General features: G+C 45.2%; 1 protein-coding gene across 2 annotated transcripts in view; it reads left to right on the forward strand.

Moving 5' to 3' along the window:
• oxr1a (oxidation resistance 1a) overlaps positions 1–14,791 on the forward strand; it is a 173,488-nt gene that overhangs the window by 67,138 nt on the left and 91,559 nt on the right. For both annotated transcript variants that reach the window (XM_038712188.1, XM_038712186.1), the window contains exon 3: positions 6,020–6,216. In XM_038712188.1, coding sequence (XP_038568116.1) covers positions 6,020–6,216 — 197 coding nt within the window. The remainder of the gene's footprint in view (positions 1–6,019; positions 6,217–14,791) is intronic.

Below are 14,791 nucleotides of genomic sequence, written 5' to 3' on the forward strand. Positions count from 1 at the left end.
CTAGGTCTAATCCCTCTTAGTAGGGAAGCGATAAGAGTGTTTTGACTTAGACCCAAATTTCCTGTTGTTTATGCATTCTTTGCCAAACCACGTGGATCCCTGTAGAGTCGGATAATCTTAGTGATGCCAGTTTGGCAGTGCAGTGCAATACCACTGCCTCCTGGCCCAGGTCAGATCACAAGCGGGGTAGAAAATAAAATGCCTCTGCTTCTGTTTGCCTTCATTTTTCCCTCCCTCTATTCATCTTTGCAGAAGGATTTTGCTCATAGATAGGAATCTGTCACAGCCGGTGGCTTTGTTGACATGCGCCTCTCATTCCTTTTTGGTGCTCAGGAGGAGGAGATGAAGATTGGTGCAATCACAGCTCAGGACGAAGACTGTTTACCCAGGAAAAAAAACAAACACTTGCCCAACATTAAACCAATGTGGTCGCAGTTAAGCAGGGTGCGTTGGTGGCGTTCACATGGACCTTCACTTTCTAACACCTCACTCTTTCAGCTTGATGCAGAGCAGGACAACAGGGAGTCTACTACATACAGTAACCATTACCTCTGATGCTGTAAATTCCTTCTGTGTTGTAGTTTTGGGTCACGCATACTGAGCACAGTTTGACACCGACATTTCCAATCACACTATAATGATACTATTTGAAAACGTGTTGCACTGTGTAATAGGTTTGAATCTTTTTTGTGCATAAAAGAGCCTGTTTTAGCTAGGTCGTCATTATAGTACACTGAACAAGTTAATGGAAACCTGCTGTGAAAGTCATGCTCTTAAGTTAGATAAGGGATAATACTCATTTGTTGCGCCATTAACAGCAACGACAAACAGAAGCTGCTGAAGACTGTAGTTGAAGTAGGCGCCCAGCGTAACAGCTCTCAGGATTACATTACCTGAGTCTTGATACTGCAAAGCCACAAATGCTGTGTACACAGCTGGGAAGTATATTTGAAGGGATTTTGCTGACCACAAGTCAACTCTTAGCAGGGCCACAACTTCCTAATAGTGCCTTAGGGCACAAACAAACTTAGAATTAAAAATTAAGGGACAATAATTGCGTGCTGTACAAAATTTTCACATTCTTGATATGCAGTTGACTCTCGTGTGAATGTGACCCTCGAGGGCCCAAACAGGTGATCCGTGGTACATAGTTACCAGAATACAGAGCCTGAGGCAATGGAAAATGTTGGCACCATGCAGCCTGTAAACAGAAGAAAATGCTGACACTACATTACAAATGCTGCAGCAAGAAAAAATACAACAAGCATTATTGGATAGAAACGCAACAGTGGAGAGCTAGAGGTGGAATGCTGTGCCGTTAGACCTGACTAGGTTACAGTAGTGAGCGTGGGTTCTTTGACATATCTGTGCCAGTTGACCTCAGTGATCACTTTAACTCTTAGCATTGGCCTGATAAGACAGTCTATTTTAACATGGTGTCAACTGTAAACACAGTGATAAACCCAAAACTTACAATTATCTCGATAGCTGGTGGCATTTCAGTGTCAATAAAATGACATAGGCCAGCCCCTTCGGTAAAACATTTACAAAATATTATAGTATCACAGGACATGGTGTTAGAATTAGACTTGTCGCAGTGGGAAAATTGGTGTCCTTCCCAGAAAACCAACAAAAACAAGTGTTACCAACTTTTACATCAGAGTGAAGAATTAAACATCATCAAAACAACCTTACACATGTAGTTATGTCCAAGAACATTTTATTTATTTTATTGATGCTCTTATATAGTTATGTTTTTCGAAAAAGTTTAATTATGATTTTACAAATAATGCAACATTTAGGGTGTTTCCTGTTCTCATCACATTTCATAATATTTAAATCCAAAGGACTGTATTGAGTGACTGACATTAGCTCACAGTTTACGCATAATGAATATTGAATGGGCACTGTTTTGTTGACTCACATTCGATCTTGACTCAATCTTGAAATAGCTTTGGACTTGGTCTTCACTAAAGCCCTGCATATGACTCAGGTGAAGGTATACTTCCATAATCGTGAAGATTTGTGGAGTTCCCCAAAACAATGTTGTTGTGAGTCTTAACCTGTACTACAGCAAATACCTTTAGTGAGTTTAGCCTTGTTAAAAGTTTAGTTAAGAGTTTGAGCTCCTTTAGAACTGATACTAAACTATCAATAGGTTATTAGGTAGGTTATTGATCAGTTATGTTTGTTTCTTTTCCAGAATACTGTTTTGGTTCCTTACTGTCTGTGCAGTTGCGTGCCACATTTTTCTTTTTTCTTTGGGACTGACCGTTGAGAAGTTGACTCTGTAAAGTCCTAAGAAACATACCTTTGAATAAGTGCTCCATAAATAAATTGGTATTTGATTGAACTCTGTTGTGATGCTATAAAAAAGCATGAATGAACTGTACACACACACACATACTGTTTACACACATACACATTCAGTTTACCTATCGCTGTCTTCTGTCTTCTTTTTTTTTGAGACATACACTTTGACGCATTGATTCTGTCTCTTCCTTTTCATTTGATCTCTGACACACACATTCTGTTTTGATACCGTTTGGCCTTGGAGCTCAGTGAAACTGAGCTAGAAGAGTAGCTTCTGCTCTACTGAAGAGACAGTAATTAGTAACTCCTAAGGGAGTGGAGATAAACTTCATGCAGCTTCCTCTCTCTCTCCTTCTTTCTGTCTCTCTCTCTCACTCTCTCTCTCTTTCTCGTCCTCCACAGCCATTAACAGCAGCAGCAGGTCTCTATTTCTCACTCATTCTCCAACCTCATTATGTGCCAAACAAACAAACAGGCAGCTTCCTCAAACTAGTCATTAGCACAATCTGGCATATCCAGCTAACTTTGTCTGCCTTTGTTTAGCTTTGTGCAAACTACATGTAGTTCTGCGAGGAAAAGATAAACATAAGGTAGATAAATCAATAAAAAAGGAATGCAGTCCATTAACTGCTTTTTTTAGTTTTGGTGTAGAAAAATGGTCAGTGTGTGTGTTTTTTAAACTAATCTGACTTTGGGGTAACACTTCTGTGAAGCAGAACATAGTTTCTTGTGGCGTTTAGTCACAGCCTGCTCAGTTTGCCTCCTCCTCCAGACCGTTTGGGTTTGTTCGATTTTAAAAAGAACACACACAATCACATAGAGTGATAGACAGTATTTCCATGGAGATTATGCATTTTCATTAGCCAGTTAGACACTGTCATGTGTGCTGCTTTGGTCCATCAGGGGATGGGCACTTGGGTGAAATGGGCAGAAAGATTCTGTTCGCTTCAGCAGTTTTGCTGGAATGATTGAAAGTGTGTGTGAGGCAGCGGAGTGCTGGGAATCTTGTATTGCTGTTTCAGGACTTTTTAAGACTATAGATAGATAGTGTTTCAGGAGCCATTTTTCCCTTATTTCTACTTCAAGTTTTTACAGGAGCGCCCAAGTATGATCTTGGGGTTTTTTTGTGTGTGTGTGTGTGTGTGTGTGAGTGAGAGAGAGAACATATGTCAGTGGAAGTACGGAGTGTTTTGGGATTACCTGTTCGGATTAGCCTAGTGAACTCATTCATAAACTGTGCAAAACCAAACCCAAGATCTCATCATCCCTTTAATAGGCTTTGAGGAGTTGTCGTAGGCAGATTTGATTTGACCCAGCTTAGCTAGCCAATACCTTGATACGTTTTACGTAAGCAGTCTATTTCTGCCCCATCCTGCAAAAGACAATGGAAGGAATATCCATTTGTAACTCTAGAGTCCACGGCTAACAATGAAAACTACATAGAGAGATACTCACAGAATGTAAATACATTCAATGGCTATTGTCGAACAAAATGCAGATCATTAATACGTTTGATTTTATTCCATGAATTCCTACCTTTTAAAATGCTTTTTAAAGGGGATTAATTTTACATATAAAGTCCGACAACATTATAGGAGTGCTATGCAGTGGAGTTCTCTTAAGTCCAAATGGAGTGAGTTTCAAAGTTTATGAACCATAATTTCGATGGCACAATCTCTTTTTGTTTTGACCCTGAACTGTGGAAAAACCAATAAGCCCTGATCAGAGGACCTCAGATTCCTACTGGTGCCATAAGGCTGCAGTAGATCTCTAATGTAGACTGGTGCTTGACTGTGCAAAGTGATCACAAGAATCTTAAATTGGATTCTGGATTTAATGGGGAGCCAGTATAAAGAAATAAACATCTGAGAGATTCATGAGAGCATCTGAAACTTTCCACCACAAACACAAACAACTGTACACTTGCTCAACCATTTGTTTGTCAGGTTGTTACTCAGTGAGATTTTGTCTCTTACAACGTCTTTACTCTGGGCCCCTGCTGTCCTCCAAATGGGGGCATATTGGATATTGCTTCATCTCTTTTTACGGTAGGGAAGGCTGTGCACTGGGCGAGCAGAGCAATGCTAATAAATTCACCCTTAACAAGAATGTGATTAGCCTATTGATTCTCTCTCCCAACTTCCTTGCCGCTGCAAAAATTGTCCTGGACGCATAGGCGGAAATCACGGGGGGGACGGGGGGGCATGTTCCCCCCCTATCTGAGGGGTGTGTCCCCCCTTAAAAACCATCAAATAATATAATGATATATACTTGAAGCAATTGTGTAAATAGTCAAACAATACAGATGCAAACATCTGTTTTTTAAGTTTAGATTAAAATAAAAATTAATAAATAAAATTTGAGTTATAACATTGCCTAGCTTATTTGGTAGCTTGTTTAACAGCTTATTGGACTGGAACTCATCTTCTACAGCTAGATGCGCAGATTGATCAGCTGGGGACTGGAATAGGCCGTTTATTTTCGCTTACTCGGCTCCGACCAGTGACCGGGGTTGAGCAGTGTCAAATATCCAATTTTCTGCGTTATAAACATCTGCACGGTGTGACACCAAAATGTGTGAACTATCAGATTCTGTGACCCAAATGGGAAGTTAAGCGCCAGAGGCTTTGTTGACTATGTGAAGCGGTTGCAGTTTGGTTGGGTTTAGACACCACAAGTACTTGGTTATGGTTAGGAAAACCATAACCCAAATCGTCCTTTGGGTGTAGTCACAGAATCTGATAGGTCACAGATTTTGGTGTTACACATGTAAAGCAACAGTGAACACAGCTGTTGGTGGCATGTCATTCATACTACGGTGGTCTCTATCGGTAATTAACAACAAGCCTCCTCCACACACGGCTCAGCTGCTGCTGTAAAAAAGGAATCGCGGGTGAAAAACCAAACACTAGTTCTTGTAAATAAAACTGCTGACAAATAAAGTCAGAGCTGACAGAGAGAGACAGACAAGTGTAGGTCTGTGCTTGTGTGTCTGACGGGAAAAGAAAGGTGAGCAGATTACTGTAGTTTGTGATTGAACACAAAAATAAATTGGAGAATTAAGTAGAATTAGTGGTAGTGTGCAATTTATTTTCAGCTCCTTCCAGTAAAAAATGCTATTTTATAATCAGTGTTTCATTATGACCAAACAATTGAGACCAATGAGAATAACTGACATTTATACTGGTGCTGATGAGGATCCTAGATTTTTCCAATAAATAGTAACAAAAATGTTTGTGTATGCTGTCAGTTATAGATATATTAGATAGATATTAGGCTGATACCGTAGATCCACCTTTGTGTTGGGCTTTGCGAATTATGATAAGTGGCAGAGCAGTTGGCTTGCTACTGTTAAATATCTAATATATTTTATATATGTATGTAATAGACATCCTCTATCCCAGAAAAAAACTAAATTACTGTATAGCCTAGAGGACGCAAGTTATTTAGGATAATATGGCCGCGTGGTGAACCTATGAACTTAAGTCATAATTTAAAAAAGTATTGCTTTGTGTTGTTGGCCAGAAAAATAGTAGTAAGACTCACATGCAAATATACTTTGACTTGCCTGCCCTTGAACGGTGAAGCTCGCGCAACATTTCCCACTCAGCTGTGTATTCACACTGGCATTGGCACATGTAATAGTTTTCAATCTTCTAAGCATGTCATTGAAGTGTTCTGCTGGGGTTTGCTTGTCCCCCTGCAGATTGAAGAAGAAGTCTCAGTCGGTAGATATTGCCAGTCAAGGTTTCTCCCCGACTCTGGTGCCAGCCTCGCCCCTCAACAAGGCTGCACCACCTGTTGCCAAGACAACCGCTGTCCTCGCCGTGCAGGAGAACAACACCACCAACTCCCAGCGCCGCAGCCCCCGTTGTGGCGAGCTGAAGAGAGGCTACACCATAGGTGAGTCATCCAGAGGGGTTGGGTTTATGATATGTATGTTTGTGAAGCAATGTTAAACCATACAATATAATAACACATCATACAGTATAAAAATTTGAAAGTTGTCTGTTTTTAAAAACTCTATTTGTGCATGCATTCATTCCTAACGTCAGTTTCCCAGCTAGTCAGCCGATTCAAACCAACAACCTTCTGTTCCATTGTTCCTAATACTAGGCTAACTATTAATGCAATACAATCCCAGAGAGATTGTGTAAAAATTAACTCATATTCTAATCATATATTTTTGCCTACAATACATTATTACTTTAACCAAACCCTTTTCTCATCTCAGTGTATGTACTGGAACATTTAATTAGATTTTGATGTCCAGTTATTATATTATTAATTGAATTGAGCTGCTGGGGAAGGACTTTTTTATTATTCTGTGTGTGTTTGTGGGGATATTTGAAGTTCACACGCTCTCTGAACTGTTGACATGAACTTCCTACACAGGCAAACTTCACTGTATCACATCCATGGCTGGCTCTCCCCGTTTCTCATCTTATAATTTATTTCCTGTCTACAAATTATTATTACATGACTCTGAGATTCATTCCTGCCATGAATCTTATTTTTGCGTGTGTGTGGTGGGGTGCGGGTCCATTTAGGTGTCGACGGGTAGGATGCTTCTGTGAGAGTAAGTACACTTAAGGGAGTGGACTTCTCACAGATGATGAAATGAGTTTGAACTAAACTAATTCCAAACTCATAAAGGCAATGCATCTCTGTTCGCTTTATTGATGTGTCGGAGAAAGTCTGCAAGCTGGACTTTTAATTGTTGCTTAATAATAAATAAATAAAATAATAATAATCATCTTTATTTATAGTGCTTTCACAAGACCAAAGAAAATAAATAAACCACTGATGGTAATCTGCAAGATCTTTGACTAATTCCTTTTTTGTTTGTGGTGACATCTCTGGTGCTTTTTGCTGTGCTGTAACCCTACTGTATTTCCTTGATATAATTCACACCATATACCATACCAACTGTATTTATTCTAAACACGTTGTTGCTGCAGCACCTAATCTTTTATTTTGTATTTTCTTTGATAAGACGTCTTTTTTAAGACTGCAAATATAAATGCTTTTATGAACTTTGTAAAGGTGGAGTCAGTGTTGTCAGCCAGCATTAGCAAGTAGCAAAATTAAGACAACTCGATATGAACCTACCTAAGTGTCCATAGACACCAAATATGTCATTCATATGAATTTCAGGGAAATGTGTATATAATTATGCACAAGACATTCACACTTTTCAATTTCATGCAATGTTGCAGCAGTTAAAATGGCTCTGACCATTTCACTACTGGCGTGATATCCTTTCAGTGAAAAACTGAAAAAAATAAATATATGACATTTTTCTTTTACTGTAAAAAATGAATAAATAAATAACAGGGTTAAAGAAGCTAATTGTTTCACATGCTTACTTAATGGTACCATGGAAACTGGATGATGGCAAAAAAAAAAAGAAAGAATGAGCAGTGACAGAGAATATCAGTCACGTCGTCCCTCATAATGAATTTCATGAACGACAAAGTGAATGTTGACAAAAATGATACAATGTTGCCTTTTAGTTTCTTTTTCAGTGACTATTACATCCCATCCACATTCAGTTTAGGTGATCATCACCCTGCATCGTCAGCGCGGACCCACATGGGCGAAATAAATTCAAGTCACGCAGCACGTTTTTCACTGCACTCTCCCGGTTCACAGCAGGATGTTTAATGTTATAGTAGGTGAGAGTGGAGGCTAACGTTACGCTGACAGATGTGATTGTAGATATATTCTGAAATAGTGCGGCAGTTCTAGTGAATGGTCCTCTCATTTCTCTCTAATTTATTACTTCTAAATAATCTCCAACAGTCACTTACAGCAGCTAACGCTGCCCGTTGCTAAATTAGCCACAAAGCCAATGCCATGTTTATCAGTATAGGAGCGCTAACGTTATAGTGTTTAACGTATTCTAAATATCTGCGAGCTGCTTGTCTCTAGTTATAGTCGGTGTGTCCGAAATGATTAAACCAGAAGGGTCATGTAAAGCTTTGGCTAGTAAAAAGGATAAACTAGATGTGAATGTGCTACATAGTAGAAAGTAGTCATTGTGACAAATTATATATAAGGTAATAACTATTGTATGACAAAGAATATATACATAAGTTTTTGCCTATGTAGGGGAGCCCTGATATCATGAATAAACCATATGATATATGGTATTATTAGTAGTAGTAGTAGTAGTATATAAGTATTTTTTATGGTTTCTGTTTCGTTGGTGTTACGTCCCCGCCCGCTAGGGGTAGGGGAGACATAAACATAAACCAGATGTTTTTGGTATGGGTTGAAAGATTATTTATTAAACAGAGGTAACAACAAAAGTCAAACAGAAATTGGGCAAGCGGGTGCTGCGTAAAAAAAGAACAAAATATAACCAAAAGAGATCCCTCCTAAATGACGGATTACTAAACTACCACAAAAAGAATAAACAAAAACCTCTCTAGTCCTCGTTGAAAATTGAAACACGGGGGCGCAGCACCCCTAAACCTAGTGTAACTAAAACAAGTAATTACTAACAGGTGTAAGCAATATCAGTAACAAGCTTCTCCTGGCCCAATTCTGCAGACCAACACTTAGTTCAAAACAGGGTGTGTTACCGACTCAAAGTAACACACTGACGCAACTAACAAGGAAATGTAAAAATATAGGCTTCGCCCTCTAAGAGCTGTCGCTATTGGGTTCATCCCCGCGCGCATGCGCAGTCCTGAAGATTTCTTTTGCGCCCATGTGCCGTGCACGGGCGTCTCTCAGGTCCGCAAATTGGGTATATAATACCTTCGAGACCAGAGATCTGCTCCCCTTTTTTCTTCAGCGCTGCATAGCAGTCACTTCGGAGCGCAGAGTAGCATCTAAAGAGCAATTTCTCCTACTAAAGAGTTTTTCCTATGGCTGCTCACCTCTCTACCGTTGAGGTCCGCTGCTCGGAAGGAGTCCGCCTCTGCTCTGGCTCTGACTCCCCGGGCCTCGTGCCCCTACTGTGCACAGCTGCCCGTGGAGGAGAAGCGACGGCGGATCGACGCCTTCGCGACCCTGCAGGAGGAGGAGGCTGACGATGCTAGCTGGGCTAAGCCAGTTAGCTTCACGGCGGACCTCGCCGGCGGGACAGCCGGCGATGCAGGGCTTGAGTCCTCTGACTTTGCTCCCTCCATTGCTGGCTCCCCACCAGGCTCTCCCCTCTTCGCTAGCTCCTGCTCCACTTCCGCCTTCCAGCCTGCCGTCTTGTGGGGCTCTCTTCCGGGATCTCCCCGACATAATCAAGACGGCTGCTGAGCGCAAGGGCGTGCCGATGCCTGCTGAGCCTCCTGCACCTGCTCCTAGCGCCATGCTCGGCGACATCTACCAGCCAGAGCAAGCGTCCAGACAAGTCCCTGTGTGGCCCCTTTTCCCACCGCTTCAGCCCTTTCTCTCCGAAGCGGGGGCCGAGCCTGGGAAGCTGAAGGCGCCGGTGGCGAGGTACGTCAACTTCACTAAAGTTGAGGGCCTCACAGACCGTGGTTTTCCCTCCGTTCCACCTCTGGAGCCCAGCCTGGCAGCCATCCTGCTGCCTAAAGCCACTTTTTTCGGCAGGAGGAAGCCGACTCCGCCCTCCGCCCGCGACCAGGTTAACGGCTCGAGTCACCGACCGCTCCCACCAGTGTGCCGCCCAGATAGCAGCTGCCATCAATAATATCGCTGCTGGCCTCGTCCATGTCGTCTGCCGCTGCTCAGCCCGACGCCCTTTCCCCCGAGCTTGCCAGCGAGTTTGGGAAAGACACGGCCGCCATTTTGTCGCTCTCCACAGCGGCGGCGGTCGGCCTGTCTCGGATTATGGCGTGGATGACGATGCTGCAACGCAACATGTGGCTGCACATGTCCCAGCTGCCGGAGCAGATCAGGAAGGAGTTGCTGGACGGCCCCATCAGCCCCGATGGGCTGTTTGGGCCGCTTCTCCAGGATGCACTCACCCACCTGCAGCATGCTTCAGACGAGGCAGACAAGGTGAAGCGGCACACGGCGTGGAGCAGAGCGCCACCTAAACACCCACGGCGCTCACAGGGCTCCTGGCATGATCGCAGCGACTCCCGCCCCAGGCCGAGGCGCCCCGCGGCCACTGCTGCGGCCACTGCTGCGGCTGCGCCCCCGCCGGCTCCAGCCCAGGCCCCCCGGGCTTCCCCGGCGGCGGCTGCTCCCTCTGCACAACGCCGCTCCGCCATCAAAAACAGGCGAGCGGCTTGCTCCTGGTCCAACCCCCCCGCCGAGCCTCCCCGCAAACAGCGAAGGTATTGACGGGACGCGGGGGACGTGTGTTTTCTTCCCGTAGCAGCCGGACACAACGTCTCTTTTCAGAGCCAACCAAATGTCCATAAAGAGCATGTTCCTAACAGTCAGCATGCCCCTCTCTCCCCTGAGCTTCCTGCAGCTGATGAAACACACGTCTCCCACACACAAGCAAGCTCCGCTGCGCACGCACACGCTGCGTCAGTTGTTGAGCCGCTGTTGTCCCTCTCTCATATTATCATGAGTGAAAAACATTCACATCAGATAAACACAACAGCCCACCCGCACTCCCTGCCTCTCTGCGGCCTCCCCACCTCTCACCCTTCAGTGTGTGTGTTAGTAGAGGTTTTTTTCCAAAGTCCCGTCGGGCGAGGAGAAAGAGGCTTTTTACTCCCGTTACTTCCTGGTGCCCAAGAAAATGGGCGGAATGAGACCGATCCTGGATCTCTCCTCCTTCAACAAATGCATAATGAGGAGGCCGTTCCACATGCTCTCAGTCAGGCACGTATTGGAATGTGTACGTTCTGGGGATTGGTTCGCGTCCATCGACCTAAAGGACGCCTATTTCCATGTCCCCATCATCCCCAGACACAGGAAATTCCTGCGGTTCTCTTTCAGAGGAGCCCAGTTTCAATACAACCGCCTGCCTTTCGGCTATTCTCTGGCCCCGCGCACGTTCTCCAAATGTGTGGAGACAGCGCTGGAGCCTTGACGACTTGATTGTCATGGCATCGTCCAGGGAGAGCTGTGCGCTACACACGATGAAGTTGGTGAAACATCTGTCCTGCCTGAGCTCTCCTCTCCTCTCCCAGTCAATAATCTATCTGGGAGTGCATCTGGACTCAGCCCGCATGAGAGCCAAATTATCTCCAGCCAGGCTGGAAGCTCTCAGCTCTCTGCTTTCACGCATCGCTCCGCACAAAGTGGTAACGGCTTTGTCTGTGATGCGCCTACTGGGCATGATGTCGGTCAGTCACGTGGTGGTCCCTCTGGGTCTCCTCCACATGAGGAAACTACAGAGATGGTTCAGCCGTCTCCGCCTCGATCCCATAAAGCACAAAAGACTCCCGCTGTCCGTCCCTCCCTCAGTAAGTCAGACCTGACGTACTGGAATCCCCTCACGTGCTTTCAGCGCCCCCCCCCCCCCCCCCCCCCCCCCGGGAAAGTGACGTCACATGTCACAGTGTACACGGACGCGTCTGTCATTGGTTGGGGCGGGATGTGTTTTTCTCACGTGGTGGGAGGGAAATGGCCACAGCCTCCATCTCTCCACATAAACTGCCTGGAGCTGTCCACAGTGCAGAAAGTGCCGAAACACTTTGCTCCACTCCTGAGAGACAAACATGTGCTGGTGAGAACAGACAACATGACAGCCGCGGCTTACATAAACCGTCAGGGCGGCGTCCGCTCGGCTCGGCTACTAGAGATAGCCAGGAGCCTGTTGCTGTGGGCCCACGTGAATTTGCGCTATATCAGAGCACTCCACAGTCCCGGTGTTCAGAACCGAGCCACGGACCTCATGTCACGCGGCGGTCTCTCTCAGAACGAGTGGAGACTGAATTCCACTCAGGAACTGTGGGACAAATTCGGGGAGTCAGAGATAAATCTGTTCGCCTCACGAGAAAACGCACAGTGCGCACTGTGGTTCTCACTGAACGCACGGGACGAGCCGCCACTGGGCGTGGACGCCTTCTCACACAGCCCATGGCCCAGAACGCTCCTTTATGCTTTTCCCCCGGTTCCTCTGATTCCCCGCCTCCTGGCGCGCATTCAGGAGGAGCTCCTAACAGTGATTCTGGTGGCACCAGAACGCACGAGCGCATCATGGTTTCCAGTGATGATTCAGTTGCTGTCGGGGAAACCGTGGCGCTCTCACAGCTGGACGGCGCCATCCTACACTTTCCAGTGATAGGTCAGCGTTTGTGGGCTTGGCCCCTGAACGGGAGCGCCTTGAAAGACTAGGATTGTCCCCTAATGTGGTGCGCACCATCCAAGGCGCCAGGGCTCCCTCCACTACTGCTTCTTATAGAGCAAAGTGGTCCGCTTTTCAGCACTGGTGTGTGGAAAGAGACACGGACCCCGTCTCGTGTCCCTTATCTCATGTTCTGTCCTTCCTCCAGCTGCTGGTGGACAGAAATCTGGCTTTATCCACGGTCAAATCATACGTGGCGGCCATCTCATCTTGCCACGAGGGTTTTGGAGAGAAATCGTTTTTTGCGCATCCGCTGGTAAAGTGTTTTTTAAGAGGAGTGAGAAGACAGCGGCCTGTCACGCGCCCCTTGGCGCCACAGTGGGATTTACCACTTGTGCTGAGCGCACTGAGCAACCCCCCCTTTGAGCCACTGCCGCAAACTTCTCTCAGACTGCTGTCTTTGAAGACAGCCCTCCTTTTGGCACTGACCTCTGCTAAAAGAGTGAACGATCTGTCAGTTGCTCCATCTTGCCTCGCTATCAGAGCTGACGGGAGCTCCGCCACCTTGAGGCCGAACCCAGCGTTCATGCCCAAGGTTATAACTAACTCCTTCAGATCACGGATTATTTCCCTGGAAGGTTTTTTCCCTCCTCCTCATCGAAACGAGGAGGAGGAAGCATCTCATCGTCTCTGCCCGGTGCGCGCGTTGTCTCATTATGTAGAGCGCACGGCTACCCTCAGGAAAACTCAACAGCTGTTTGTTCTGATGGACAAAGCAGATGGATTTAATAGTAGCTTTTGAATTCATGTGAAAATTACATATCTGCTATTAAAAAAATTCTGTTTGCCATGCTTTTGCACCACCACGAACAAGTCCGATTGGACCCAGACCCAAATTCTGGGCAGTCTCGATCTGGGTTTTGTGAGCGCTTTCACTACCACCTGATTTAACCAAACCATCTGAGTTTGAACCACGCCAAACAATTTAGACGTGAATGTACCGTTTAGAAAACAAAAATAATTTACGGCTTGACTTTGAAGTAAAGATGGACTGAAAGAAAGAGAAACTGCTTATGGCATCAGCGCACTTTACACTTCCCAACCAAAGAGAAAACATGGCTTCAAGATGGACCGTTGTTACTCACAGAATCTCAGGTGAGTTTATGCTGATCCACCAGCTTATTTCACATTTGTCGCCTCTTGCAGCTCTCTTAATAGAGTTCTTTTCATTGCATGTCCTTGAGCTTACGGTCTGAGATTAGTCATGTAAATTAGTGCAGCAGCTTAAAGCTTTGCAGCAGCGGCTCTTCTTCTGTGGAGGGCCGTGTCTGGGTTGAGGGAAGATCATGTCACATGGGGTCCTAGGTCACCGTTGGCATCACAGAGGTAGAAGAGAGTTGAGGATGGGTGAAGGTGTGCCATTCCTTATGTGTGTCTGCTGGTGTCAAACTTTCTACAGAGTCATCAAGTATCGACTCTGGCCTGGCACTGACAGGAGAATGGATTGATCTGCGGCCGCGAGTATCAGTTCAGTTGGCAATAATCAATAAAGGAAATTGTGGGATAAAAGCTTGGCAGGACAGATGGAGTGACTTTTGATATTTCCGCCCGCTCATGTCATCCATTACCCATTCAGTGGCAACTCTCTGCTTTTTTTGAAGGCGCAGGGTCAGAAGTCAGTCATTCAGCCATTAAATGAAACACGACTGTGACTTATTATACTTTCACTGGTTTTAGCTGCAAAGTAACACATTGTACAAGCCTCTAAAGCATGAGTCATAGCAATTTGCTGTTGCTAACGTTGGCCTAGATACACCACATTCAGATCACGGTCTGCGTTTTCGCTATATGACAAAAGAAATACTGCGTCCGTCAGTCATTTACCCTGTTGTATCACCTAATGAGGCATTGATTAGTGACTGTCCCGTCTCTCTAGTTCCTATCTAGATGGGATCCAATAAGTGGAGCCCTGTGGCATTTTTATAGTCAAACCCAGGCCATGCTGCTCCTTACAGGCCAGATCTTGCTAATTTATTCTAAAGGGATAGTAATAATGTTGCAGACAGCTTGCTGTGCTGTCTGCCAGGCTTCAGACAGACCTGTTGTTAGAGGCACACAGCACATTCACCACCGACATTTTAATAACCCCACCAATGAGCCTCCTGCCAGGATGACACTAACCAAACTCCTAACCACTGAGGAGAAGCAGCGCTATGATATGGGGATGGTGTTCTTCCATTTAACATGCTACTTTTTCATTTGCTGCAGCTTTCTTTAACTCCTTAATGATGAGGGGCAGCATCTAAACATTCTCTG

The sequence above is a fragment of the Micropterus salmoides genome, unplaced genomic scaffold (assembly GCF_014851395.1).
Source record: "Micropterus salmoides isolate LMB-PRFRI ecotype aquatic unplaced genomic scaffold, ASM1485139v1 Ms_hic_scaffold_11, whole genome shotgun sequence".
NCBI classification, from domain to species: domain Eukaryota; kingdom Metazoa; phylum Chordata; class Actinopteri; order Centrarchiformes; family Centrarchidae; genus Micropterus; species Micropterus salmoides.